The 26,403-nt window shown below is 44.4% G+C and overlaps 2 protein-coding genes across 5 annotated transcripts in view; one reads left to right on the top strand and one right to left on the bottom strand.

Annotated features, from left to right (window-relative positions):
• Positions 1-1,640: 1,640 nt before the first annotated feature.
• Positions 1,641-6,517, top strand: tgif1 (TGFB-induced factor homeobox 1). The gene is made up of 3 exons (XM_049565418.1): positions 1,641-2,075; positions 3,845-4,074; positions 4,868-6,517. The coding sequence occupies exons 1-3, from the start codon at positions 2,060-2,062 to the stop codon at positions 5,534-5,536; spliced, it is 915 nt and encodes a 304-aa protein (XP_049421375.1). The 5' UTR covers positions 1,641-2,059; the 3' UTR covers positions 5,537-6,517.
• Positions 6,518-8,602: 2,085 nt separating this feature from the next.
• The window catches only part of dlgap1b (discs, large (Drosophila) homolog-associated protein 1b), a 120,477-nt gene continuing 102,676 nt past the window's right edge, over positions 8,603-26,403 (bottom strand). For 3 of the 4 annotated variants that reach the window (XM_049565086.1, XM_049565087.1, XM_049565089.1), the window contains 6 exons: positions 18,958-19,343; positions 18,795-18,874; positions 14,737-15,152; positions 13,426-13,517; positions 11,903-12,055; positions 8,603-11,368 (listed from right to left, as the gene is read on the bottom strand). In XM_049565086.1, coding sequence (XP_049421043.1) covers positions 11,150-11,368; positions 11,903-12,055; positions 13,426-13,517; positions 14,737-15,152; positions 18,795-18,874; positions 18,958-19,343 — 1,346 coding nt within the window. In that variant the 3' untranslated portion in view covers positions 8,603-11,149. The other variant, XM_049565088.1, reaches the window with a different exon arrangement.

Below are 26,403 nucleotides of genomic sequence, written 5' to 3'. Positions count from 1 at the left end.
TCTACTTGGAGAAAATAGTTTCAGTGCCATAGATGCAGCAAAGATATGTCAGTGCATGTCACAGCCTAAGAGATAACCAACACAACACTCCTTAAATTTTTTTTCCTCCTTTAAAATGTATGCATTTGTAATAATACCTTGGTGTTAATTGTTTTTGAATTTTCTCTGCCTTAAGTTGTAATTAGTCTTTGGCAACACATAAGAAATGACTTGTTGAATTAAATTAAATTAAATTAAATTGAACTGAACTAAACAAACTAAACTGAATTAAATTAAATTATGTAAATCGAATTGAATTCTTTTAAATTAAATTGAACTAAACTAAACTAAAGTAAATTAAATTATTATAAACTGAATTGAATTGAACTGAATTGAATTGAATTGACAGCTTTATATTAAATTGTGGATGGACTTCAGCAATAAAATTTAACAGAAAAATACATGTAGTCTTAATTCAGTATGATGAGCAGGAAAAGAAAAATGTGCATGTGAAATTATATTAAAATATGAAATAAATTGTGCAAAGAATATGCTTACACTTGTCTAAATCAGTGATACTAAATCTTCCAAGAAAACAATTTGGGTCAGTTTAAGCAAAAGGGTATGTTTTGCCTCCTTGAAATATGATATAAACTTCTTTCCTCCTCAGATGGATAGGTAACATCTTCAGTATTACAGAAAACTAGTTTGTTGGGCTAATTGTTTGAATTTATGTCCCAATCACCCATAACTCACCCTACAATAACCACTAGAGGGAGTCCGAGGGCCTTATGCTTGACAAGTGATGTTTCATTCAGGTAAAGTACCACCAACACACACGCGGAGGCGACATTTAGCCTCACAGAGAGACATGGACGCCTGTCTGGAACAAATGCATGCAAAGAGGCGATGCTACAGCAGCTGTCGCAAGGTTGTGCACCGCATACAAATGAGCGCATTGATCGTTTCCTTCGCGGTACTGTTGTCTCCAGTAACCTGAACTGGTGCACTAACCTCCAGCTGGTGCAAGGGTGGATCAACATCTTCTTTTACACAAACACATACACTGTTTTTTTTTTACATTCATTTTCTAAATACCGCGAGAAATAGAGCAACAGTCATTGAGATGGTGTTAATATTATAAAGTAAATGACACCAAAATGACAGTGTGATTCAGCCGCAGATGGGTTGCAACAAACCAGTTTCAACAGTGAGAGCGCAGTAGTATAAACACAACAATGGGTTTCTTCTTGATGTGCACGATAATATAGTCATATAATATTTATGTTAGGCTTACACATGCACTATAGAAAGCAATTAAACGCCTTCAATAATTCTGCACGGTGTGATACCAAACCCACAAAGTGCGATAATGATACTAAACTTATTACCGAATACCACACAGGCGGACCACAAGCCACAATCTGCAAAAAAAAAATGTGTAGCCTGTGGTAATAATATTGTGATTTTTCATCTTTGAGCGAGATGTTACCACGAGGTCCGCAGTGCTCTACACCAGCCTGTTGTTGTTGTTGTTGTTGTCATTCTGCCTGCCCGCCTGAATCAACGCCTCTCTGAGCTTCATAATTTAATAAACAAGGTGTTGGTGTTTGTTTTGGCTTTGTTATGGGGGGTCTGCAGCAGTAATCGCTGAGCGAGACTGTATCCATGTCAGTGGAACAAGCCATGCTGATGTCAGAGATTTTTCCTCTGCCCTCCACGGTGGGAGGATCTCTGTGCGTTGAGTCACGCAGCTGTCAAAGATAGCTGTCACCCAGTTTCAGGATCAAACACACAGTCAATGAGAAAAGGGCTTTGAGCCGAAGGGACGCGGAGATCTCAGGTAACCCCCTTTACGTCTCCAAACAAGGACGAGCAGAAGAGAAAACAACCCTTAAAAAAAGAAGGGGGGAAAGAAGAAGAAGAAGAAGAAGAAGGAGTGAGTTTTGATGAATAAGGATTTTCGGATATTCGGATACACGCTGGGGATATCTGGAGGAAAGAAGAGAAACACTGCACTGACACAAAGACAATTTTCTTGTGCGCTTCACAGGGGGAAAGTGAGCGTTTTCGGACGGAGATGAAGACGAAAAAGGGTAGGTGTGATGCTTTTTGAGTGAAATAAAGTCAAAATGAGTTTATGTAAGCGGGAGACACCGCACATAGCGATTATCAGAGCGATTTCCCTCATATGCAAACCATGCAGTCTATTGTTTCCTTTCCAGACATGACAGGGGGCTTTTTCTGCCATGTGCTGGCGCGGTGTCAAAAGTCGATATATCTAGTTTTGCACATCATTTGTGTTTTTTTAAAACTATGTTTTATTCGACTTTGACACAATAACAAACCAATGTGTCGACGTGTGTGTTGGTTTTACTTGTCACGGTGTAATTCGGCTAACTTTAACGCTCACGTAAACGTCAAAACTAACGTGAACGAGGCTTCTTTTTAGATTTGAATTTAAGCTAATTAAAGTAACGTATGCTACATTTGTGTCGAAGTTTGACAAAGTGATGGCACGAGTCAAAGTTAGTCGAAGAGTTTGTTACATTTGTTACACCACGAAACTTTAAAAATCGATATGTAGCATCTTTTAAGTATCAGCTACAACCGGAAACACTTTCAGCACCTTTAATTTGTATCTAAATCTAAATGTAGGCTAATGTTCATCCTGACCTCATTGTGGGAAGTTGCTGCTGCCTTGTTACATTCACGGACCTCGTGGTGCAGCGCGCACACACAATAGAAAACCCCCTACAAGTTGTTTAAACTCACAAAACCGGCGTCTTAGAAGCTTTTCGACATATTTTCTGGCCACATTATAAAGCTGCGGTGTGTGTGAGGAAGTTAAGTTTATGGCGAAGTCAGTGTTTGCGTTTAGAAACTTTTAAATTGCATACAAAGAACCACGCAGCCCTGGATTCTTTTGTTTAGTCTGGAGACGCTGATTTGCAACAGGTCTCCCCTCCCCCTTCCCTTCTCTCTCCAGCCTACGTAATTACCTCATCCTGTTGGCCGTTCAGACTTGGGAACTTTCTTACTCCTTTCCCACTAGTTTGTCTCAGAGCAGGCTGCAGGGCTAGTGGATTAAATATCCTCTGAATCTTAATTCAGTGTTTTCTTAATGGGGTCTGGCCTGCCTGCATAAACAGCTGCTGGTATCATGTGTAAACTGTGACCAAAACATCACAGGAGCAAAAAAATTATGTCTTTATATTTTAAATTTGTGCCAGACAATTAACAGACTAACATGGTAGACTTAAATCTGACTAAAGTTTATAAGCTGGTTTATTTTCCCGTCATTCAGTGTAATTCAAAGGCCCAAATCCTGTTTGATCGTGATTGACTTTGATTAGACATGCCCCAAAACGCCAAATTAAATAAGAAAGCAACTCTGTAATCTCTGTAAACACACTGCTGCCTTTCTTCAAAACAAATCTCCCTCTCTTCAGGGATTGTTCTTGTGGTCAGCCTGGTGTACTTTACATATCCAAGCATGCAAGGTGTGCTCCCAGCCTGTGCAATAGACCTGGCTTGTATTTGTCGAGGCAGGTTTTATAACTGACACAGCATCAGACCAGCCTTTGTGACGTCCCCTCTCCTACCCTTCCCTCCATCTCTCCCTCCCTCCTTCCTCCTCCTCCTCCTCCTCACACCCTCCCTCGCTCCTTATATGAATCACATGGCTGAACTTGACAGCTTGCTTCTGACACATCAGCTGCCTCCCAGACAGCTTGTGTTTGGTGAGCGGCTGCGGCAGAGCGGGCTAGGCGGCTGACGACAGGGTGGCTGACATAAGAGGGCGCATATTCTTTTGTCCTGCTCTCACACACTCTTTTCTCCTCACTCACGCTCGCTCGCACAGGTTTGATGATGCTGTCGGGGAGTGAGACGGATGACGAGGACAGCGTGGACACCCCCCTGGATCTGTCATCCAGCTCGGGGAGTAACGGGAAGAGGAAACGGCGTGGAAATCTGCCCAAGGAGTCCGTTCAGATCCTCAGGGACTGGCTGTACGAGCACCGTTACAACGCTTACCCCTCTGAGCAGGAGAAAGCTCTCCTGTCCAAGCAGACTCAGCTCTCCACACTACAGGTATGGACACAAGTAGGACAGATAAGATAACATGACATAAGCTTTTTTCCACTATTAATCCCTGAGAGTGTAAACAGACCACTGTACAAGTCAAGAGGAAGCAAGTGTGAGCCTGACTGAATCATTTCCTGCCTAGATGACAAACAAAACATGACACATAAACAGTGAATTGAAGGTCATCCAAACCAGCTTGATGTTGCAACATTAAAGTCTGAGACAACGTGAGTAAACTCACTCCCTGTGTGCTGTGGGCTTGGCTGAGGCACTTGGACAGGAATTTCCCTCCCTCCAGCCCCTTTCCATCCCAGCTGTCTGGGAACAATGCAGAGTCATTTACATGGTTAGAGCTGCAAGTCTCCCTGAGCCAGTTACGACTAGCCTGAAGGACTGTGGAAGAAGGAAGAGAGATGACCATGATTACTGTTATGACTAAGGAGATTACTTTTTTTATTGAAGACTATTTAAAAACAGGATTAAGAATTCCAAACTTGACTTTTTTTGTTGAAAGTTAATATTTAGCTTCTCGTGCTTTGAGATCCTAATCTTTGGGCTGGTTTCTCATGTCTGCAGTGCTGAAATGAGATGCAGAAAATGCTAATGGTGTAAAATATACAGCCTCTGGTGTGAAATAGTGCGTGACGGGTGTTGTTTACCCTTTCATTTTGATTTTTCTATTGAAAACACAGGTGCAATCTGCACCTGGGGATAAGCGTACCAGCAGATTTTCTTTTAAGTTGCAAGGCAGAACATGCGGCTTTCTCACAGCATGGATTCTTGTTGTTGTCTCCTCCAGGTGTGCAACTGGTTCATTAATGCACGGCGGCGACTTCTTCCAGAGATGCTAAGGAAAGATGGCAAAGACCCTAACCAGTTTACCATATCCCGAAAAGGCAGCAAAGCAGGCGACAGCTTCTCTGACAGCTCCCAGTCCCCGAAACACAGCAGTCCTGCAGCCGGTACAGAGGAGAGCTACGATAAACGTGTACTCCACCCCTCCAGCTTCGAACCCGCCATGCCCGGCGTCCTGAGGAAGGCAGCTTCTCCCTCCATACCCTCTCCAACCTCCTTGTCCCCCTCCCCGGGGCTCATGCCCACCCGCCCTTCTGTCATCTGTCACACCACTGTCACCACAGCAATGCAGGCCAGCCCGACAGCCTCCCACCCGTCTGTGCCAGGAATGAACTGTGACAGGGCAGCTGAGCTGTTGCAGGCCGCACAGGTCCAGGCGCTGCTCAGGTGCCAGGAGGAAGGGCCAGGCAGCCAGCCGCTCCCCACCACTACCACCATCCTTGGCAGCACCGGCATGGAGGGCAACCTGAGCCCCCGCAGCGGGCTCTTCAACACCCCTCCCCCCACCCCTCCAGATCTCACACAAGACTTCAGCGGCTTCCAGCTCCTGGTGGACGTGGCCCTCAAACGGGCTGCAGAGATGGAGCTACAAGCCAAACAGCTGGTCTCCTAAAAGTGACAGAAGAAGAAGAGGGAACAGAGACTGACTTTGTGTCTCGACTGTAGAACTCCCCTGAGTTCAGTGACTTGTCTGCACGCAACAGAGAACAAATCCACATAAAAGCCTGATCATTTCTATTTTTGGTATACCAATCAAATTGATGAGGATGTTTTTTTATTGAAAAAAAAAACTGTATCGAGGTGCCTTGGCTGTAAGTTGTTTATTCATTTCACATACATGCGTATGTATCTACATGTGTATCTTATTTGCACACAGGGACCAAAAATGTTATCAGAGAAATGCTGCCTGTCTTATGTCTTTCCATTATACTGTTTATCATTGTAGAGAATGGAGCGAGAGCTAGAACCAGCCCTGCTTCACAGACCGGTCACACAGATTGGTTGCGTCCACACACGTTTACCGTTGTACATTTCAGAGATCAGTTCATGATTGGTCTGCCTCATTTGTTTGCACACTAAAGGCAGAGGAAGGTCATCTCAGTGTCTTAAACATACTTTGCTCTCAGCATCTATGACAAACTTATTCACTACTGTAGTAAATGTTATGTGTTTTCATGAGTATAAGTATAGTTTTGATTTTGTAATTTACTTTTACTTTTAGCTATTTTAAAAGAAACGTCTATGCTTTTGTTTGTTTTTTTTTTACTCTTTTCCCCACCAAGGGATATTTCAGATGACCAATGTAGCAGGTTCTTAGTCTGAGCCTTCATCCCATCACTCAGCGAAAACAACGGCCAGTGGACTGGAAAATTAAACACTACAGATGTCTTTTCTGAATTTGCTGTTTTACAACCTGACAAAGACAGCATTTTTGAAATCACCAAAAAAGCATTTTCATGTATAATAGGACCATGTGTATAGTTAATGTGACATGATGCCCAATGATGTGATTTCTTTTCATACTGTGCAATGTTTGTGGCAAATAGGGGTCACATGGGATTCAAATAAAGTTTTGTTTTTCTACAAATCAGAATCGATCGTTTGGTATTTTCCCCACTGCGGATCACTCAGATCATGCGCATTCGTGTTCTCCTAAATCCCACTGAACTTTGTGAAGATTACTGATTCATCCCTTAAGGATAAAGACACCGTATTGAGTCAGAACATTCAGTAAATAAAAGGAGGGACAGCGGGAAGACAGAAATAGTATAGCATTCGTGTCTTTCCACAGGCTACCGTTAGGCATTCAGAGACATTCCTGTGTGTGAGAGGTTTACAACAGCTCCTGCCAATTAGCATAATCCTGCATAAATTAACACGAGCAAACGGCAGACGTCAACAGTTTCTTGCCAGCGGGGCTTTATGTGTGCCTGCATCTCAATAGAGTCAATGTAAGTCAGCTTACAACTGAGTACGCTGGCTCGTTCAGGGCTAGGGAGGACAGCTGTTCCCTTCTGGTCCTGCTAAAGCTTCTCTATTGGCCTCAATAGGATTTGTTGTCTATATTTGCGGAGACAGACACCCTTTAATTTATTACATGTTCTTCACTAAAGCTCAACACCAGTCTATTTTACAGATTTGAAAGGAATACAAATCTTTGTTGGGGTTGTTTTTTGTTTCATTAAAAGGCGCCAGAAACAAAAAGAAATCCATCTTCACTAATCAGTGAGCTATAATATGTTGTTGGATCTAAAGGGGAATATCTAAGTAATCAATTAAAGGAATACTTCACCCCCTAAATGACAATGTGTATATCAATTACTCACCCCATTATTACGTTGAATCTGTTACTAAAAAGTAGTTTTTCTTGCATGACTCTATGGTGAATGAGAAATCCAAAAACAGAGGAAATTTGTTATGAATTGAAGTCATTGGGGTCCACGTTAAAGAACAGCAAAATTATATCAAAACATCAGTTTACAAACTTTCTGGATAAAAAGTCTCATTTATCCAGTCATGCACTCAGTACTGCTGATGGGGATCTTCAGGAAAAGTGAAACTTACCAATGTTCTCTTTAATGCCAGACTCCATTAATGAAAACCATAACTTTACCTCACTGTACATGGGAGATAATGGTCTACCACTGCCTCAGTCAGTTAGTTTGTGTGTTATATTGTGTGACTCTGCTGTTTCAACGGGTTAGTTCGAATTCAGAAAAGTTGTACAGTTAACACAAACAAACTACCGATTGAGGCCGCAGTAGATCAGCAGCTCCTGCGTTCAGTGAGTTAAAATGACTTTTTGTTAATGGAGTCTGGCTTTGAAAAAAGCATAGATGGGAAAGGGTTGTGTTTGGGAAGCACTGAGTGTACAACTGGATAAACGTGGCTTGGATTATACTGCACATGTGAGAGTGTGTTCCTGGATGATTTTATATAGTTTGCTGTTGTTAAACGCGGCCCCTTATGACTTCAATTCATCAAGAATTTTCTCCATTTTTGGATTCTTTATTCACCAGGGGCATGGGAGAAAAACAAAGTTTTCTCCACAAATTAAATGTAACACAGGGTGAGTAAGTGATATACAATCAATCATTTGGGTGGTGAAGTATTCCTTTAAATAATCACAGTTTTATTGGTTAGTCAGTGGCTGGAATGTTGCACCAAATGTCATCAACAAATGTTCAGAATGCATGAGTTTTTCACCTTTTGTCGGATGATGTCAGAAGTGACAGCTCTAATAGAGGAAGTTGGGTCCAAACTTGAGGATGTAATCACTCGTTAGGGTTCGAACAGACCTCCAGGCACACAATATGCAATGGTAGTCAACTATGGTGGGCCATTAGAAAGGTAGGCTGACCCTGGGCCAGGCCTTATACAAAGAAGACACCCATTTCCGCAAACCCTTCTTTCACCCCCACCCTCTCCTGAACTCTGGCCAGCGAGGTCAGCATGCCTCCCCTCAGCATGACTGATGTGTGAATGACGAATCACTAGAAGCTGCATGTACAGGAGCGTCGGGGCTGAGCCAAGGCCAAAAGTGCTGTCTAATTATGGGGACCCGCCCCTGCGGAAGGGGAATGCCCTAAAAACACACCATGCTGGCCTTGTAATCTGCTTAATTATATTCCAATTGGAAACACATGTGGAGACAGGGAAAGAAATGAACACAACAAAATTATGGCAATGATATATATTTTTTTTTAATGCTGATAAGCGCTCATACACGTGCCATAACATCAACAGTGTAATAACATTAATTACAAAATGTATATCTGCGTAATATGGTATTTGATTGGGTTTTTTTAGTTTACATTTACATAGGGAAACATTCATTTATGTACAAATGTTTATTTGATCTCTTAATATAACTACATCACAAGCTTCAGAATTGCCAGGATTGCTGGAGTGTCTTTTGAGTTTAGCGACTAACCACAATCCAACATTCTGGTTTCTAACTCCCTGCTATACCAGGAGTGTTATATTGATATGTTAATATAATAAACATAAATAAGAAGTCAATCATTTGACAGACAATTCAATTCAAATACAAGTTCCAAAGTAAAAAATACTAAAATGAGCTTCATCTACAGAAAATGGCGTTAAGTTTGAACTATTGTTACTTTTAAGCATCCTCTCTAAACTTCATATCGACCGACTAAAGGAAATACAAATCATACTGTACGGTTACTTCATCACTTGAGTTCCTTCACAAACACCTCTCAACGAAAACTTCCGTTCAATAGGGACAAATAGCAGGAATATATCCTTACCTATAGTTATCCAATGGCACAAAACGTTGTCAGGTCAATAAAGAGAACTGCTATTCTCTCATCAAAACAATTATGTGACGGTAAACTGGCTCAGGATTGTCTCCACATTCAAGCAGCTGACAGAAATACCTTGTTACATTGAAGTAATTAGGGCTGAGATGTTCAACAGGAACATCATTTTTTAAAAAAATGGCATGGATACTTCTCCCTTGTTCGAGATCATGGCCTATCCCAGTGACTGGGGGTTATGTACAGTAAGTGACAAAGCCATGGGTCACATAAAGTCACATGAAGTCAGCCACGCACTCTCTCACACACATGCACGCACGCACACTTCTTCCCCTGAGACTGCTGTTGTGCTCAACTATCATATTAGAAATTAAGGCTGATCACTGAAACAGAAGAGACGAAAAAAAGGTGCCTGTCATGCTAAAGAACCAACAGAAACAAAACATAAACACAGTATAAGGGCCTTGTTGTCAGTGCATAATAATAATCACAATGTCAATAAACAGTCATTGTTCTCCTAATCAATAAATTAAACATGAATACAAAATATTACAAATTGGATTTTTTTTTGTATGACCTTCAAATAATTGCTTCATTTGGAGGCAGAGATAGTGCACACACAGTGAGGAGAAAATAGTCCCTTTTCAGTCCTTTAGTCTCAATACTGTCAATAAACCTCTCTTGTCTAAAAATGACATAATAAAATATAGTACAACTACCAGTATTGTACCAAATATCAGTATTTTAGCATCGCCTGTAACACCGAAGAGTTTGAACGCAACATGAGAAAGGATTTAACCTGTTTAAAAAAGACAAAAAATATCAGTAACCTTGTGTCAGCATGCACGTCATGTTGTTACACTGTATGTTCTTTATACAAACGTGTTTTGCTCAGTTCAAAATGAGTCAAGACGGGTGGTTTGTTTACAGTTTCTTGATACTGCTACCTTAATCTTCAATTACAGCTAGGACCCTTTAGACCTATAAAAATAGGAAGCACTTTTGAAATGAACATCTGAATACACACACACACACACACACACACACACACACACACACACACACACACACACACACACACACACACACACACTCTCTTTCTCTCACTTACACACACAGATTAGGTTTGTGGCATTTCTGAACAGTGAGTTTTCTCAGTGAATCGCACTCTTTGCCGAACCACAAAACCTGCTCCTGGCTCAACAGCCACTTTGCCTCGACTGGAGGAGCTAAATCTGACCTCTTGACCTTTCCTGCGACAGTCTGCCTCTTGCTGCTGGAAAGACCTATTTCCAAACAGAGGGCGAATTGTGTCGCTAACTGACACTAGAGTTTCCTTGTCTGGTCTTTTCACCATTATTTTCTAATGTGTGACCTCATCAAACAAATCAAAAACTTTCCAGCTTATGTTAATTTTAGAATCAGATCATGGGATTTTATACGAATACAAAAATAAAACACAAGTCATTAGGTCTGGTCTCTCTGTTTGATTTGATACACTTGATCTGAGCAGATCAGATCAAATATATGCACGCTCCCTCCCTGTTTGCCTCCCATTCTCAGCACTTGAAACATAATAAAGTGAAGCATCACTGCTGTGCTACACCTGGCTAACTTTGTACTATTAGGCCACTTTAAAAAAAGAGATTCATAAGATACTTGTTTGACATTGAGGGGTGGGTGGAGGTACAGGAGGAGGGACTGCTACATCAAAGCTGGGAGAAGGAAATAAGGGAGGGGAAGGGTGATAGATAGATAAATAAATAAATAAATACTGAAAATGTACATTACTTGTTCTTCTGTCATTGTGACTAACCCCACAGTGATCTGGGAAGTCTGCAAAAAATGTGATTATGTCATGTTAGCACCCTAGCCTTACCATTCAGTGCTATAGTGTGTATGGGACAGTGTATTGGGCATGTGTGTGGGTACATGCATTTGTCTCATAGTCTGGTCTGAGCCTCTGGGATATAGATCTCAATACTGTCTGCACTCTCGGTGGCAGAGCTCTGCCGAACCGACGCGGCACGTTTGGCAGCTAGCAGGCGCTTGCGAGCCTCCAGACGCTGGCGCTCAGAGCTCTCCAGCGAGCGGTCCCTAGCCAGGGGAGGGTGGTGGCCCTTCAGGGGCTTCTTTGGCACGGGAGGGGGCATCCTTCTCTCCTGGACAGGAATGACAAATAGTCTTAATGACAGACCACTGAGTCCTCATGGCAAGCTGCAGCTAAACACAGTAAGGAGCAACACAACTGCAGCCAGCTGGCGTAAGGGTTAGAGACAGTGGTGTAGCTGTTGTCAGCATAATGTCAAGAGCATGCAACTTTCAATGAGGTTATGGTTCACAGTGGCAGCCATTTGCATGGGGTAAGAGAGCACGGTGGTGGCCATTGCGTGAGGTAAAAGTGACCATTGGAGACGGGCAGCCCCAACGGTGCATGGCAGGTACAGTAGCTTCTCAAAAGCAGCTCACTGTCGACAACAAGACAGAACAAACACAAATACAAGTGGTGACGTCAGGCAGGCAACATGACTGTATGCAACACATGTCTGCATGCTACAACAAAGCCTAGCTGTGAATCATCAGGATTTACAATTTAAAAGTGTACAGTAATGACAGCAGGTAACATGCGAGTTAGTAAAGCATTCCCAAACAAACTGAGGTTAGATGAATTGGATGTTCGCCACGTGTGTCTGCACCTGAATTTCTGGTGGGGTCAGAGGTTTCCAGTTGTTGGCTTTGAGTTGGTGGAGTTCATCAAACTTCAGGCTAATGTTCTCGATAGACAGCTGGAGCATGTCCCAGAAACCTGCCAGGTCCTGGGAGATGGGCCTTGGGTGTGCATTTGGGTTCTGATACAACAAAGATTGCATATAAACACACACACACAAACACAGATTGTTTATATGCTTATCACACACTTTTGGAGATATACTGTCGAAATCTGATGATTCAGTTTCACAGCAGCTGAATGAATCACAGTATTGGCTTTCAAGTGAGTCAAATGCATATGCACAATTTTTATTTTTTCTTTAATAATAAATGAGGCACTGACTGTAAATGCGTGGGAGTACTGGGTGTGTATCCAGAATATGCTTTGACTTCTTTATTACCCTTTATTTGAATCATACATTCACTGTGGTTAAACCAATCTGTCTGTTAAGTAACCATCTTTTATTCAGTATAAGTTACATAATTACTATAAATATAGACACTTTCTCATTTACTGGATTCTATATTGGATTCTATGATTAATATTAAATTAGTTTCCCTTTCCTTCCTTCCTCTTTTTCCAAATGGCAGGTCTTCATAGCTACGTTTACGTGCACACTAATATTCCACTTTTCCCATTAAGACATGTTGGACATGCTGGTATATTTGGGTTTTAATATCATTCTTGGGACATGAGTACAGCCCATTTGGAATATGCATCTCAATTGGGGTTTTTACCGAAGTTTGCAACACACACGGCCTCTTGTCTGTTTATGGTTGGCTCTTTGCGTTGTCATGGATACCTTGTAAACAAACAATCTCGCCAACAGTTTTCAAGGCATGCTCAGAAAAGCCCACATTTCTGGTCAAAAGAAGAAACACACCTACTTCATAAGATAAGGACAGACCTGGATATTAACAGGTTTTTGGATATGTGCATCGCAATGCAGACCTATTCAAGAAGGTGGTTGAAGGAATGAAAGAGGGAGGCTGTGTTTGCAGGATTGAACAAGTCTGTCACCAGTAGGAAACTTTTAGAAAATCCTGTTTTGTTGAGAATGAGCAAAATGACAAGCTTCTTCAGCTGTTCCACTTTCCCACATTTTGACGTGATAAATGACACGTTAGGGCGAGTCAATCGGAGTATGCACGCCTGCATGAAAACAGGAATATTAGTGGAATATTTATGACCATTGGCCATGTGAACAGCTATCTTATAGTGAATATTGTCTTTTTTGGAAGATTTGCACAACAAAAAGGTTTTGGCTACTATAATATTGAAATATATACATATTGGTATCAGCATCTAAGAAATTCTGTTTGTCAAGCTCTTGTTTTCACACAGCAAGTTCTATTTTTTGGATGTGAAAGACAGTAAGGGTGTGCAGATGCACACCCTACACTAGATGCATAGTAAATGAGCGCTGGACTGGCCTGTCAGGATGATTTGTGCAGGATGATGTCAGTGTTGGTGGGGGGGGGGGCATGCAGAGGATGAGGTGACACATACCAGATTCTCCTCACACAGCTCCCGGAACTGCTGGAACTTCTGGGACATCAGCAGCTGGGCACTCCCCACTGCACTGCGTATTTTCCCCAGGACTGCAGAAAGACACAGACGCACATGCATGCACACACACACACACACGCACACAATTCACAATGCAATTACTCACAGCACCGCATACTGCAGGCATGTTGCAGCACTAACAGAGAGGATGCATTTCTGATGCCACAGAAAACGATACGCTAGAATCCTCTTTTATCGGCGCCTCTCAGAAACAGAGCTCATTTATGGGAGTGAAATATTTACTGAAATGCACTAAAATTCTAAATCCAAAGAAATGCAAAATAGCAACCTTACATAACATACAATTCAAAATGCCATGTTTATAGCACATAGGAAATGTTTTAGTGGCTGACATGCATCAAAAAGAAACTTAAAATAATCAAGCGCATGGCCCTAACATAACGTATTAATTCATTTCTCTCACAAAGCCTGTTTTTAGACAAGGCTGTACTGCATAACCTGACTCCAATGTCAGTCCTATTGACTCAGATGTCCCTATGGAGAGAAACTGTCAGTGCATACATTTGTCAACATGAAGAAAAAACGGGATGAGACACTGAGAGGGGGGAATAATGAATCTGCACTACAGATACACTGTCCTCAGCTCCTTCAGAATATGTGTGTGTACATGTGTGTGTGCACATGGCAGCATGGGATCTGGGAAAACATAACCTTGAGACAGCCTTCCTGCTCAGCATGTTCTGTGAGAGAATATCTTGCCTGGAACCATAACAGCACACTGGCTGCATAGAGAATGACATTTTCAGTAAGATGTGAAATCAGCTGCGCGGTAAGGACAGGTATGAATACAGTGCCTACCACCTCAGGCTTGTTTGCTCAGTCGTGTATGTGCATGTGAGTGTATGTGCATAAAACATATTTAGAGATGTGAATGCGGGCATGCTCTGCAGTGTGTGTATGTGTGTTACGTCAAGATCAAATCGTCGCCTGGCGGAGCACTGACAGAAATCCCTGCACTGTGTTTGTGTGAGAGTTCATTATACAATGTGTCTAAAGGACAGATGTGTGGCCGGGGCCAGCAGTGGCCTATTGATAAGTATGCACGGTATGTCTGTGGAGGCCAGAGGGCCTGAGACAGGAACAAGCAGCTATTGTGGTCCAATACCATGAATACCAGCGCCCTCCAAATCAGAGGAGGAGAGGAGGAGAGGATGAAAACAGATCTAATATTAGTGTACAACAGACTCTCCTGTTTTCATATCTCAGCATTTAGACTCTGACTCAACTCACTCTCATCAGGCAGCTCATTCTCCACCTCATCCTGCTCCATCTGTCGACACCATCCTTCCATACGCTCCGTCTCGGCCTGCAACAACTTGAGGAACCAGCGGCCGTCACGGGGGCACACCGATCGTCCCACAGCCTCCAGAGCCTCCCCCTCTGGTTCAGCCACGCTGTCCATCCATGGGTCTGGAGGGGGCAGGATCGAAGGGTCGAACCCCACCTCCCCGTAGTCGTCAGCGGCACAGGCGTGGTAGTGGTTACCAGAGCCCTGGATGCTGACGGTAGAAGAGGCGGCGTCCCGGGAGTGCTGGCGCGGCATGGTGGCACAGTGACGCGGTGGCAGCTCTGGGGCATCTGTGGGGTCGTCAAGGTCGGCCTGCACCGCCGTGGTTACGCTATTGGAGCGGGTCATCCTGCGGTAACTGGGAAAGGAAGCAGAGAACCTTTCAAAGATCTGATTTTAAGCGACTGATTACACAAATTCAGATTGTATACTTAATACCACATTAGTGTTTCTTTTTTAGCAGTAATTATGGTAATATTGTTTACACGCCGCTCTTGGAGGTGATCCCAGTATGAAAAATTGAAATGATCACAGCAATCTCATCACTGATAACGATGAATAGCTTTTGTAGTGTGGAACGTCTTTTGTGTGCATGTGTGTGTTTTGTCACCTGGCTCATTCAGAGGCAACAGAGTGTGCAGTCGTCTGTCACACCACAAGCCCTGCTCTGGGGCTGACGCACGTACACAAACAGCACATGCACACAAACGCACAACAACACACACACACACCTGGGACCCCGCTCTACAGCTGGGTGTGCCATGTCATATCTGGCTCAGAGGTTCTGTGCCGCCGTCGGGCAGCCTTTGCCAAGTCCCTCCACACTATGTGCAACAGCAGACATACACACACTTGTGTGCAAAGATTAAATCAACACACACACACACACACAAATTTGGCTACGTTCTATAGAGCAGCTCACCACCCCAGTAATGAATGGGACGCCAGAGAGACGCGGGTGTTGAAGGGGGGGAAGACTTGCCAGCTAACTGCGCAGTGATTGGAGAAGCCAGCAGTCTAATCACTGCAAGATTACAACTCAGAGTGGTGCATGACTCAAAGCACATCTTTTATTAACACGTACAAAAATATACCATGGCGCAAACAAGAGATGCACTTTGGTAGTATACATAAGGGCCCGCATGGACAGAGGCTCCAAAGGTACAAACAAAGAGTGAATAAAAGTGTGCACTTATAAATTCTGGCATATCAAGCATACCCTATCCGCCTGTTAAACATATGTAGATTTCATATTTGACTATTCTGCTTTCAAAACACAGGAAGTTATTAAGAAGTAACAACTTAGCCAAGCCAGAAAAAAGGACTGAATTGCAAGCCTGCTAGCTGTACTCTGATCCAAACATGCCCACAGTCTTCTCACACATGAACCTCAGCTTGACCTGCCTGCAGCATGACACACACAAATGATCACAGCTCCATCACGTCTGCCTCGGCCCGTCTCCGGACGCACACTCCTCCTCGAAGCAACCCATTCATCTCTCACCTCCCCTCTTCTCATTCATCTCCCCTCTTCCGTGAACAGAAAAAGAGAGAGCAAGAACAAGGGAGTGGCTTCGCCGAGATCAAACAGTGTGTATTTGCTTGATGTGTACGTGCAAGCAGCCAGCGAGTGTGTGTATGTGTGTGTGTGTGTAAAGAGCAGTTAAAGAGTAACTCCTCCGAGCAGGTGTTCAGTTCTAATGACCTCAGCCTGCTTTCTATCGGCCTGCTAACAACTTCCTGCAGGGGCAGAGACGGGCAAGGCCAAACACAGCCCAGACAGAAAGACAGACATATCTATAGACAGGAGGCAGAAGAACAAGGAAGGGCGTTTAAAGAGAAAAGTCAATGTGAGGGAGAGGAGAGAAAATATCTGGAAGGTACGCAGAAGTAAAAACACAGAAAGTCCATGTTCTTTTTACAATCATGTGGCGAACATAACGGAAAGTTGTAAATCACAGCAGAGGTGGAGTCTTGCATTCCATATGCTGCTGCTGTCGAGGGCCCTCTTGACCTCCACTGTAGGTTTTTGTTTTAAACCAGATTTATTTTCCTCTCATCTGCACAGAGCGTGAGAAAGAAGTGCCAGAGCAAGCTGAGAGAGATATGTTGTAAGACAGAAAACACAGTACTACACAGTCACTTGTGCATTTGTGCGCCACAAATTGACATTTAAAAGTTGCGTATGCACCTGAGGCTTCATGTTTGTTTGCCTTACGCCAGTAATGACAAACCTTCAGTCAGCTGGGGCAAAAATAAAAAGACAGGGAGGTCTAGCTGTCCGTTTAGTTGCGTTTTCAAGATGGTTGTGCATATGGTTTTGTCACTACGACCACCTCCTCTGTGACTGCAAAGCCATCTGGTGACCACCAACCCCAGACCCTAAACCTGCAACACCCTAACCATAATCAGAATCTAGCAAATCCTATCTCACTTGTACATCACTCTTGTACTTTCTTTACATGCTTGTGATCAGATGCTTACTGTTTTCTTAACTTTATAAGCACACTGTATTATACATGTATCAAAAGCCTTTAGAAGTTGACCTGTAAACATCTTTGATGGAATAAATATGACACATGAATAAAAATAAACATTGCTGCATAAAGAAATCTGTGTAAAGATGAGCATGTTGTTGGTTGTGTTCATCTACTTTACAACTCTCTTCCACTCCCTCTCAGTTAATCCCAGTTCAAACAGTGAGGTGAGGTTATGACCTGTGACTGCTGCATATAAACACACAGACTCTCTCTCTCTCTCTCTCTCTCTCTCTCTCTCTCTCTCTCTCTCTCTCTCTCTCACACATACACACACACACACACACACACACACACATACACACGCAGACACAACTGAGGCAGTTTGAGCACTGGAGCAAGGCCGTAGGAGTTTGGCACTCTCACTGTCTGGGAATCTAATGTAGGGGGCAGCATGCCCAGACCTCCCAGGTACACACACACACACACATACACATGCATGGATCAGCACACACACACATGCATGCCAACAGGTAAACACTCAAACATGCACCAACCAAAATACCCTCCCACCTCCTCCGAACATTAACCCGGGAAATGCACAAGCTGCAGTGCTGCATAACGTCCACGCCTCAGCAGACTAGAAGGTGTCTGGGTGAGTTAATATTTGACTTGGCAACTCCGGGAACTCAGAGCTTGGTCAGTCAGCTGAGACCTCCCCTTTCAGAAAGCCCCTCACATTCCCTGACACTGTGTAAGTGTGCGTTTTAAAGTGCTGGACTCAGCCCTCGCTGTGACCTTTGATTAAAGGTGATGTTGCTTTGAATTCCCGAAGCATGCCTTGGCTACGGTGCAAAACCAGCGCCGTGGCTATATTTGTCAACTTCCCTCACCAAACAGAAGGTCACTGTTTTGACAGGGCAAACGAAAGCAAGACAAAGAACCCATAAATGCCTGCGTGTCCCACCAGAGGCCTCGATAAGCCTGGCGCAATGCGAGCTAATGAAACAGTGCGCACACTGGGCTGCTTCTTCTCAAACTGGGAACATGTTGCAGAGTGAGAGGCTGGAGCTGACAGCACAGCAGTCTCTCAGTGCTCTCAGAACTAAACAAACCCAATAAAACTCCCTCCCTTTTTCTCCCTCCCTCCCACGCATACGCAAACACGCACACACAGACTCAAAGTAGCCTGAATCACAATGACTGGAGCAACAGATGGCTGTCAACTCACCCCCTCCACCTTCCCAGCTCCCTGCACCACATCCTCTGGCCCAGCTGTCACTTGGGGCCCCCTGGCTGAGGGGGCTCTGACGCCAACCTCCCCTGATCTGGAGACAGCTGCTGCAAGAAAGCCAGTGCAGGGGGGCAAAAGCTTGCACTGCACACTACAAACCTCTCTCTGTCTCCACAAACCCTCTTCCTGCTCATGTTATCTCTGCCTCATCCCTCCCATCAGACTTATCCAGTTTCGCTTTTACAGCCTCCTTCTCCTTCTCTCTTTCTCTCTTTGTCTCTCGACTCACCATCGCTCATCCTCCACCTGAATTCCTATTGACTGGAATTTAGACTGCTCCTCCGTCGGCCCTCCTTCCTCTGGGTCCACCTAAGAAGAGGAGAGAAACTGTCAAACTGCGTGCCAAAGTTTTATGTTAGAACTTCAACAGACACCCCGGCTAATCCACAAACCTGGATCCCTATGGAGAGGCACTTGCGGAGCGCTTCCCTCTGCGCTTTGCTGTCTGCGGACACGTGCGCTACGGCAGAGGTGGTGGCGGTGGCAGTGATGGTGATGGTGCTGTTGGTGACGTGCTGGCTGGCGGGGCCGTGCACCTGAGCGTTAGCCGCCTCGATGGCTGCTGTCAGGGCCTTCATGCTGTCGATGCTCTCCGTGGAGTTGGACAGGCCCGGCTGGGAGCTGATGCCCGTCCGGGGGCCGGAGCCCCCGTCCATGTAGGCATCCTGAGCTGACTCGGTGCTGCTCTGTGCCGTGATGGATATGAAAGGTTTGGACGGGGTGGTCCGTGGTGGGACTGGGGGTGGTGTCTTCTTGTAGGTGGTGATGCATGATGACACTGCAGGGAGGAGACAAAGAAAGATGGAAGTATGAATGAAAGTACACGTCCAAAAAAAGCTCTTACTCTGTTAAATAAAAGATAAGTTAAAACTTTCAGCTCAGTTTACCCTTCATGAATACTATACAGCATGTGAAAACAGCTTGAGGGAGCTGTCTAAATTCTGAGAAAATAACCCAGATGATGCCATAATGACATCATCAGGGTTATTTCAAGCACCTGTCACACATCTACTGCAAACATGAGATCATCTAGACCAGTGGTTACCAACTGGTCCAGCCACAGGGTCCAGATTTCTCCTTAGTCATTAGTTCAAGGTCCCACAGTTAAATACATTCAGCATCATACTTGCATTTGGCCATGTGAGCAAGCTACTTTGCTGTCTCTGCCAATAGCAGTCCTTTATTCACTTACTCTACAGCAGGAAACAGCACTTAAAATTAAGACTTTTTTCTTGGAAATTCACTGTACTTCAAAGTAAATTGCATTTCTTTTACAAACTTGACATGTTTGTGAGTCACTTGCAGTCTATTGTGAGACCCACTTTTGGACCGCGGCCCACCCCTTGGTAACCACTGGTCTAGACATTACCAGAGGAGCCATATGTAAGAACGCAAATGTCAGAATCAGTTGGCTTGGATATTAAATTGACTTTATCCTGCAAGACCCCTCCAACAAAGTCTGCGTAATGTCCAGTTGAGCCTATGTCTAAACAGAGCGGGTAAATATCCGGATGGCAACGAAAATATCTAACCGGAGGGATGATGAGTTTCAGGAACTACTGTCGGTAAGGGCCAAAACTGACAGATTCAAGGAATGGTAAGAGACTGTTGTTTATGACCAAAAATTATAAACCGGCAATGTGGCCACGGTGGTGATCTGCATCATGTCCTGCCTTCTGCACACCCTAACCAAATGCCACCCCTTGGCTAAACCAAACGGAGTGTTCCCAGTAAGTGCTTCTGACACAGACAATCTCCTGTTGTGTGCTACAATGTGCAGACTCGATTGTCCAGACATTGACGTGAGTCATATGAGAAAACAGAGCATCGAGTTAAGCTTGAAAGTTAAAATTTCCCAACAAAAAAACCTGCAGTACATACTGAAATTGTCAATTTGAAGAGCCATTTAGGAGACAGGGTTGGGTTGCATTATGGGAAATGTGTAGTGTAGTTGAAATGAGACCCATTCTATGGCCTAAAAGTCAGGATATCTCAGCCTCTGCTGCTGCAATTACAACCGTTCCCTTTGTAATCTGTCTCTTGTGAGTTTCCCAACTTCATAAAAATGCAATGCTTAATTATCGGTATGCACCTTTAATTATCCTTGTTGGCAATTTGGATCGATGCAGCTGCAGAAGCAGATAATGACCGCAAAGAAAATATAAATATCTGCAGCAACTACTGCACGACAATAGTAGACATTCATAAGTAGAAATCTGTGAATAAAAGTATGAAAAGGCATCATGCATGCATGTTATGCAACATAGAAAATAAGATTATGGAGAAAGTGGGTGTAAATATTGCAATCAAAAACACATAAATAATGGAGTAAAACAGAAGTGAATCACTGCCTGAGGGGAAAATGACTTTGGTGACAGCTGACACCCTGACAGTTTACCCAGAGGTCTTAGGTCTCTGTGTTGGAGTCAAAATGGACAGTAGATTAGGGGCAACTTTAACAAATCAGAGCCTTGTCTAATAATAGGATTAGTATGTCAGTCACTTGACCCACTGATCTAGATGGTTAAGCCCTCTACGCACTTACTGTACACATCCAGAACAATTTGATGGTGCCGGATATAGCCCTGCACGCTTGAGTGGCTCGCTGTTGTTTGCACGCAAGTGAAGTAATATTTATGAGAAAGCACAGAAGTTTAATTATATCGTAGAAGCTAGAAAGCTCAGTACAGACTAAAGGCTTTGTATTAAATCCAAGCAAATAGATATTAAAAAGCATCACAGTGATGCTTAGTAACACTCTCCCTCTTTCTGTCAGTGTTCTCAGGTTACAGCTACAGGTTGTGCACAGACAATGAAGCCTCTCACACACCAGCTCAGAAGGCTGTGCATAGAAACATACCAACAGACAAAAGAAAACACTGGCTGTCTGCAGAAAGACAAAAACAGTCACCTCCTAACTACATTATGCCTTGGAATCTCCTTCCTGGCCCGGTGTTATCATCAAAACTAGGTCGCTCTCTCTCCGCTCTGCTGCAAAACTAGGACACCGGGTTTCCTGGATCCCTTTTAATCCCTACAAAAGACAAACATCCTACGGTGGTGAGATCGCTGCTCTGTGCGCGGCAGACAACTGTTGCCAACCACACCCAGCACGAGCAGCCATGTCTAAAACTATTAGTGCGGGATGTTGTTTGCTTTGTGTCTCGCCATCTCACTGACAGCTACAGAGAGGCCCTAACATATTGGAGGTGAACAGAGGGCTGACTTCATCCTCTTGGTTTGTCAGAGTCATCCGCCGCCCCTCCACCCGCCTTCCTCCGGCCTCCTGCTCCGCCGGCAGTGATTGGATGATCCCAGACGAGATTTTGGTCAGGTTTTGACAAGCTGGAAAGTCCTCAGACAAGACGAAATGCTGCGTTGAGATGAGATCAGAGTTGCTAATATGAGCGCCTTTGATGGCGGGTTAACAAACCACAAGAGAGACAAAGGAGGATGACTTACTGTATTTCCTTCTACAGCTCAATGTCATATGTTTTGAGGGAAACTGTATATGCAGGAATTCCTGCCAAAGACATCTTAGGAGGAATCATCTAAGCATGCTGCGATATGCAGCACTGTCTCAACTTCTCACAGATGTCTGGGGAACATGATTGACATCAGGGCTAATCTTCAGAAAGGTCGCTGAGTACAGACTCACAAGAGAACAGAAAATACTCAGTGAACACTCACATGCACTCAAACAGAGGGAGAGGGCGAGGTCCTGCCCCTATCAGGCGTGGAGGTTCAAAGGATAGAATGTCAGCCCCTTTCAGAGCGTCTATCCCCTGAAGTCATCTAAAAGTCACACTAGTGTGTGTGTGTGTGCGTGTTGGATGACTGTATATGCGTGTGTATGCACTCCCATCAGGCCCACAGAAGGGTTAAAGAACAGAGGGTTTTCATCCGCTCAATAAAGCGCTGTATGAAACAGGAGACGACGCGCCGTGTCCCACCTAGCTGTCACTGCGAGAGCCAGACATGCTGGAGAATGACAGGGGGGTTTTTGAATGCCTAGACAGGTTAAGTAAACACACTCAGGAGTCGGAACATGCCCACGCACACATGGATGCGCCACGCGGGCCTGCGGACATGCACACGCAGGCACACAAATAACATTGACACAACCCAGCTTAACGTTTCAACCTCTCCACATCAAGGGAGACCACAGGCTTCCTGCCACTGATATGCTCTCCATTCATCAGGAGCTGTTGTCAACAGTGACTTGGCCCAGGCCTGTGACTTGTGTGCCATCAAACATTTAGCTAAAATGAATGGATTTATGTTCCTATGTTATAAAAACTCGACAAAGAGCCTGAATGGATTTTCTAATTCTTGCCTGCCTGACAGCAGTGAGGGGAAAGCATCTGACCATAACAACTGTCCTGATAAAACAGCAGCCAAGTTTCCAGTTTCCACAGAAATGATAAGAAAATAGTTTGATCTTCTCACAGCCATGAGCGCATTAGACAGCTACACTGCCCTGGACCTCCCACGCACACAGACAGTCAAGGACGGAGTGAAGTAGGAATGTGACGCAGAATTCCATCAGACCCTTAAGAAGGAATGTGGAAAACTCTCTTCACCAATAAACACTGACAGGCACACACACACTAAGTTTTTCTGTCACTCCATAATCTCAGGTAAGTGGAGCTTTGAATGCAGGAAAAAAAGACATCATTCATATTCTCTTGTGAACCGAGAACAACTTCCTCACTTAATGGAAAAGGAATTGTGGAATTTCATCTCCCTTCCCTCTCAGAGGTAGGCGCAGCCTGCTGCGAGCATTGTCATCCCAAAGAGAAGAGTTTGTGAATGACAAAACTCTAGTGGCTCTTTGCCAAATCCCTCTTTTGACAAATACTTCAAAAGTCCCATGCCGACAAGTTGGTGTGAATAGCGGTTCTTCTTGGCAGAGCACTCCCCCACCTCTGGGCGGCTTGATAATATCAAAGAAAGCCCTCTTCCCTCCCGTGAGACAAAGCAAAGTCTCCATTCATTTCTCCTGCCTGCAGAACAAAAACAGACTTGCTAGCCACCTCTTTTTTTGGCTCTGCTGATCACTGTGTCCCATTTGTGTGTCTGTATAGGTGTTTCCTTTGTTTAATCATCATGTTCATGTTACTGGACAGATTGAAGGCAGGCAGCTGCCTTGTAATCTCCAATCTGTGTATCTGTGTGATAGGCCACTTCAAAGAGCAGATGGTTTGGTTTAAGAGGCTAGCTAACAGGAACGGGCTCCCCCGCGCGGGGGCCAAGGGCAAATCCACCACCATCCAAACAAATACAAAGGCCCGGAAAGGGGGCGGTCAGTATGGGGGAACATTGACAGCTGAGCCCAGCTGCACTGTGCTTGGGATGAGGGTCTGCCAGAGGCGAGAGGGTAGAGAATAGTGAACAGAGAAGAGGAGCAGAGCAAGTCTGAGGAGGAGGAGGAGGAGGGATGAGGGTAAATCAGAGAGTTACTGCCTGGCTCCGTCTGCTCGCTCTCTGTCCATTTGTCCATCTCCCTCTCTGTCATACACAAACACACACAGAGACACACACACACGCACGCACAGAGAACCAGCTGGAGTCCTTTGTGATGGCGTCACCATGGCGACACATAGCAACATGAAGTTTGCCGGGAGGCTTGGCATTTTACCAGCAGCAAGCAGAGGGGAGCTTCTGTTGCCCATTTGTTTACCTTGACAGGGTACACTGCAGCTGCACTGACACCCACCTAAACACCAGCCAACAAGAAAACACAGCAGGAATAATGGGTCGCAGCTAGTGTAAATTAAAAATCAAATAAACACCAGGATAACGGCGTGGAGAAAGCGACGGGGTGCCACTGTGTTGCAAGAGAATATCCAATAATGTTTTTAGCCCTGAAGCGTGGGCTTTGTGCAGCTGAGTGCTGAACTCCACCAACCAGTTTGTCTTGGATCCTCGTCATAATAGCTTGTCACTGGGTTTCCGGGACAGTGTCATGGGATGACAATAACCTGGAAGGTTCACACAGGTTGACATTACACTGCTGTTCTGAACAACAATGCTGTGATACAAGGCATAGTCTACATGACTCAACACAGCCTCTATAGGCTCGTATGAGTTACTGTAAAAGGAAGAGAAAAGATTTTAAAAAGTCTGATGTGTCAGAATAACCTGAAATAGCAGCTTGTTGCTCATCACTTATCACTTGCTAATCACTGCAGAGACACAACAAACCCTAGTCTGCACATACCGTACACAATGGCCCTTTAAAAAGTCCTCTGACAACCCTCTCACCTGAAAGTCTCCCAGACCCTCATGTCAGTCTCCGCCTCACAGCCACCAGAGGTCAGAGGTCACCAGAGAGGGTTTCTGCTCTCCAGATGCCTGAACTCTCTCAGACACAATAGCTCACTGTGTGTGCCTGTGTGTGTGTGTGCATGAGAGGAAGGTGGCAGTCTGCGAGCGCCTTTTAAAAAAGTATATTTAGCATGTGTGGGTGCTTTTCGGGGAGGGAGCTTTTGTAAACATCCTGCACTAACTGCAGCATTTTAATCTTTCTTTCACTCGAGTTAAACATAAGCGCGCATATCAGTGCGAAACATTTGTTAAATATGCCTCCGGTGTCCTCCAGACCAACAGTGCTATCAACAAAGCCGTGTGCTCAGTGTGCCCCTTTTGACAGAAACCCGTGTCAACGGTGGGTAACTGCTCTGGCAGGCTTGTGTCTCCTGAATCACTAGATAAGAGTGTGTTTACAACTGTCAGCCACACAGCTAAATCAGGCAGGCAGCTGCTGGCTGTTAGGCAATACATTCACTTCACTTAACCCACTTTCCTGAGCTTCAAGTTCAAATAGAAAGCCTGGTTACCTGCATTCCTCCTTTATGGCCTGACGCTCTCCTCGCCCTGTCAATCAGTGACAGGCAGGGAGAGACTTGCTGAGAGTTAAAAAGCCAAAGGGGTGGGGAAATTAAAGCGAGAGCTGACTTTCAAAACAGTCAGTGATCACATTTATTCAAGATCCCTCCTGCCCTGAAGATCTAGTGTTTTAAAGTTATGTAGGGGAAGTCACATCACTCTTAAAATACATAACTGATTGTTTATATCCCTCTAAAATCTCAAAATAACTACCATTTACTCTAACAGTAGTGCTATCGTCAACATCAACTCCGTAAATAGCAGCTAGATGACATTTGTTACACTGTCAGGTGTAATCATCCAGGATTTGGTATAAATATGTAAACCCAGAGTTCCTCCCTGTACAGTCCTGAAGCATGTGAGCTAATCTCTTGAAGACTTTTCCTACATGACGGCAGTTTTCTCATTAGACCGGCTCTGTGAAGGCTCCAGGCTGTTTCCATTGTTCCATGTTGCTACTTGGCAAGGGCTTTACCCTGACTAGTCCACAACCACATGAAGAGACACATTAGTCTTTTGTTTCTGTCCAAAAGACCTGCCTCCAGGGGGTTAAAAGAGAGAGCACAGTCACTCGACGTAAGAGGAGAAGGAGAGAGATAAAGAAAGAATAACACAAAGAAAAGTGAGAAAAAAGGAGGAGAGAGAAACGGGGGGATAGCACAGAGGATAAGTTTGCCGTGCCGTTTCCTTCAGTTCCTGTACATTCCAGCTGCTTCGTGGGGCATAAACCTGAGCATTAGCCCCGGCGCTAAAGCTAACACGCCCACACATCTCACGCATGCTTTCACTGCACTCATTTCCCACAGCATTGCTCACCGACTGACTGAGACTTTAAGAGCAGACTGACCTCGCTGTGCGGAGTGACACATCGCGTGTGCCGGCAGTGACAGCACGAGCAACTGTAACAAGTTGTGGCATACCTAAAAACAGAATCATGTAGCTGGGGG

The sequence above is a fragment of the Epinephelus fuscoguttatus genome, linkage group LG21 (genome assembly GCF_011397635.1).
Source record: "Epinephelus fuscoguttatus linkage group LG21, E.fuscoguttatus.final_Chr_v1".
In the NCBI taxonomy this organism is placed as follows: Eukaryota; Metazoa; Chordata; class Actinopteri; order Perciformes; family Serranidae; genus Epinephelus; species Epinephelus fuscoguttatus.
Note: the sequence above shows the minus strand (reverse complement) of the source record. Positions and strands in the feature narration are given on the sequence as shown.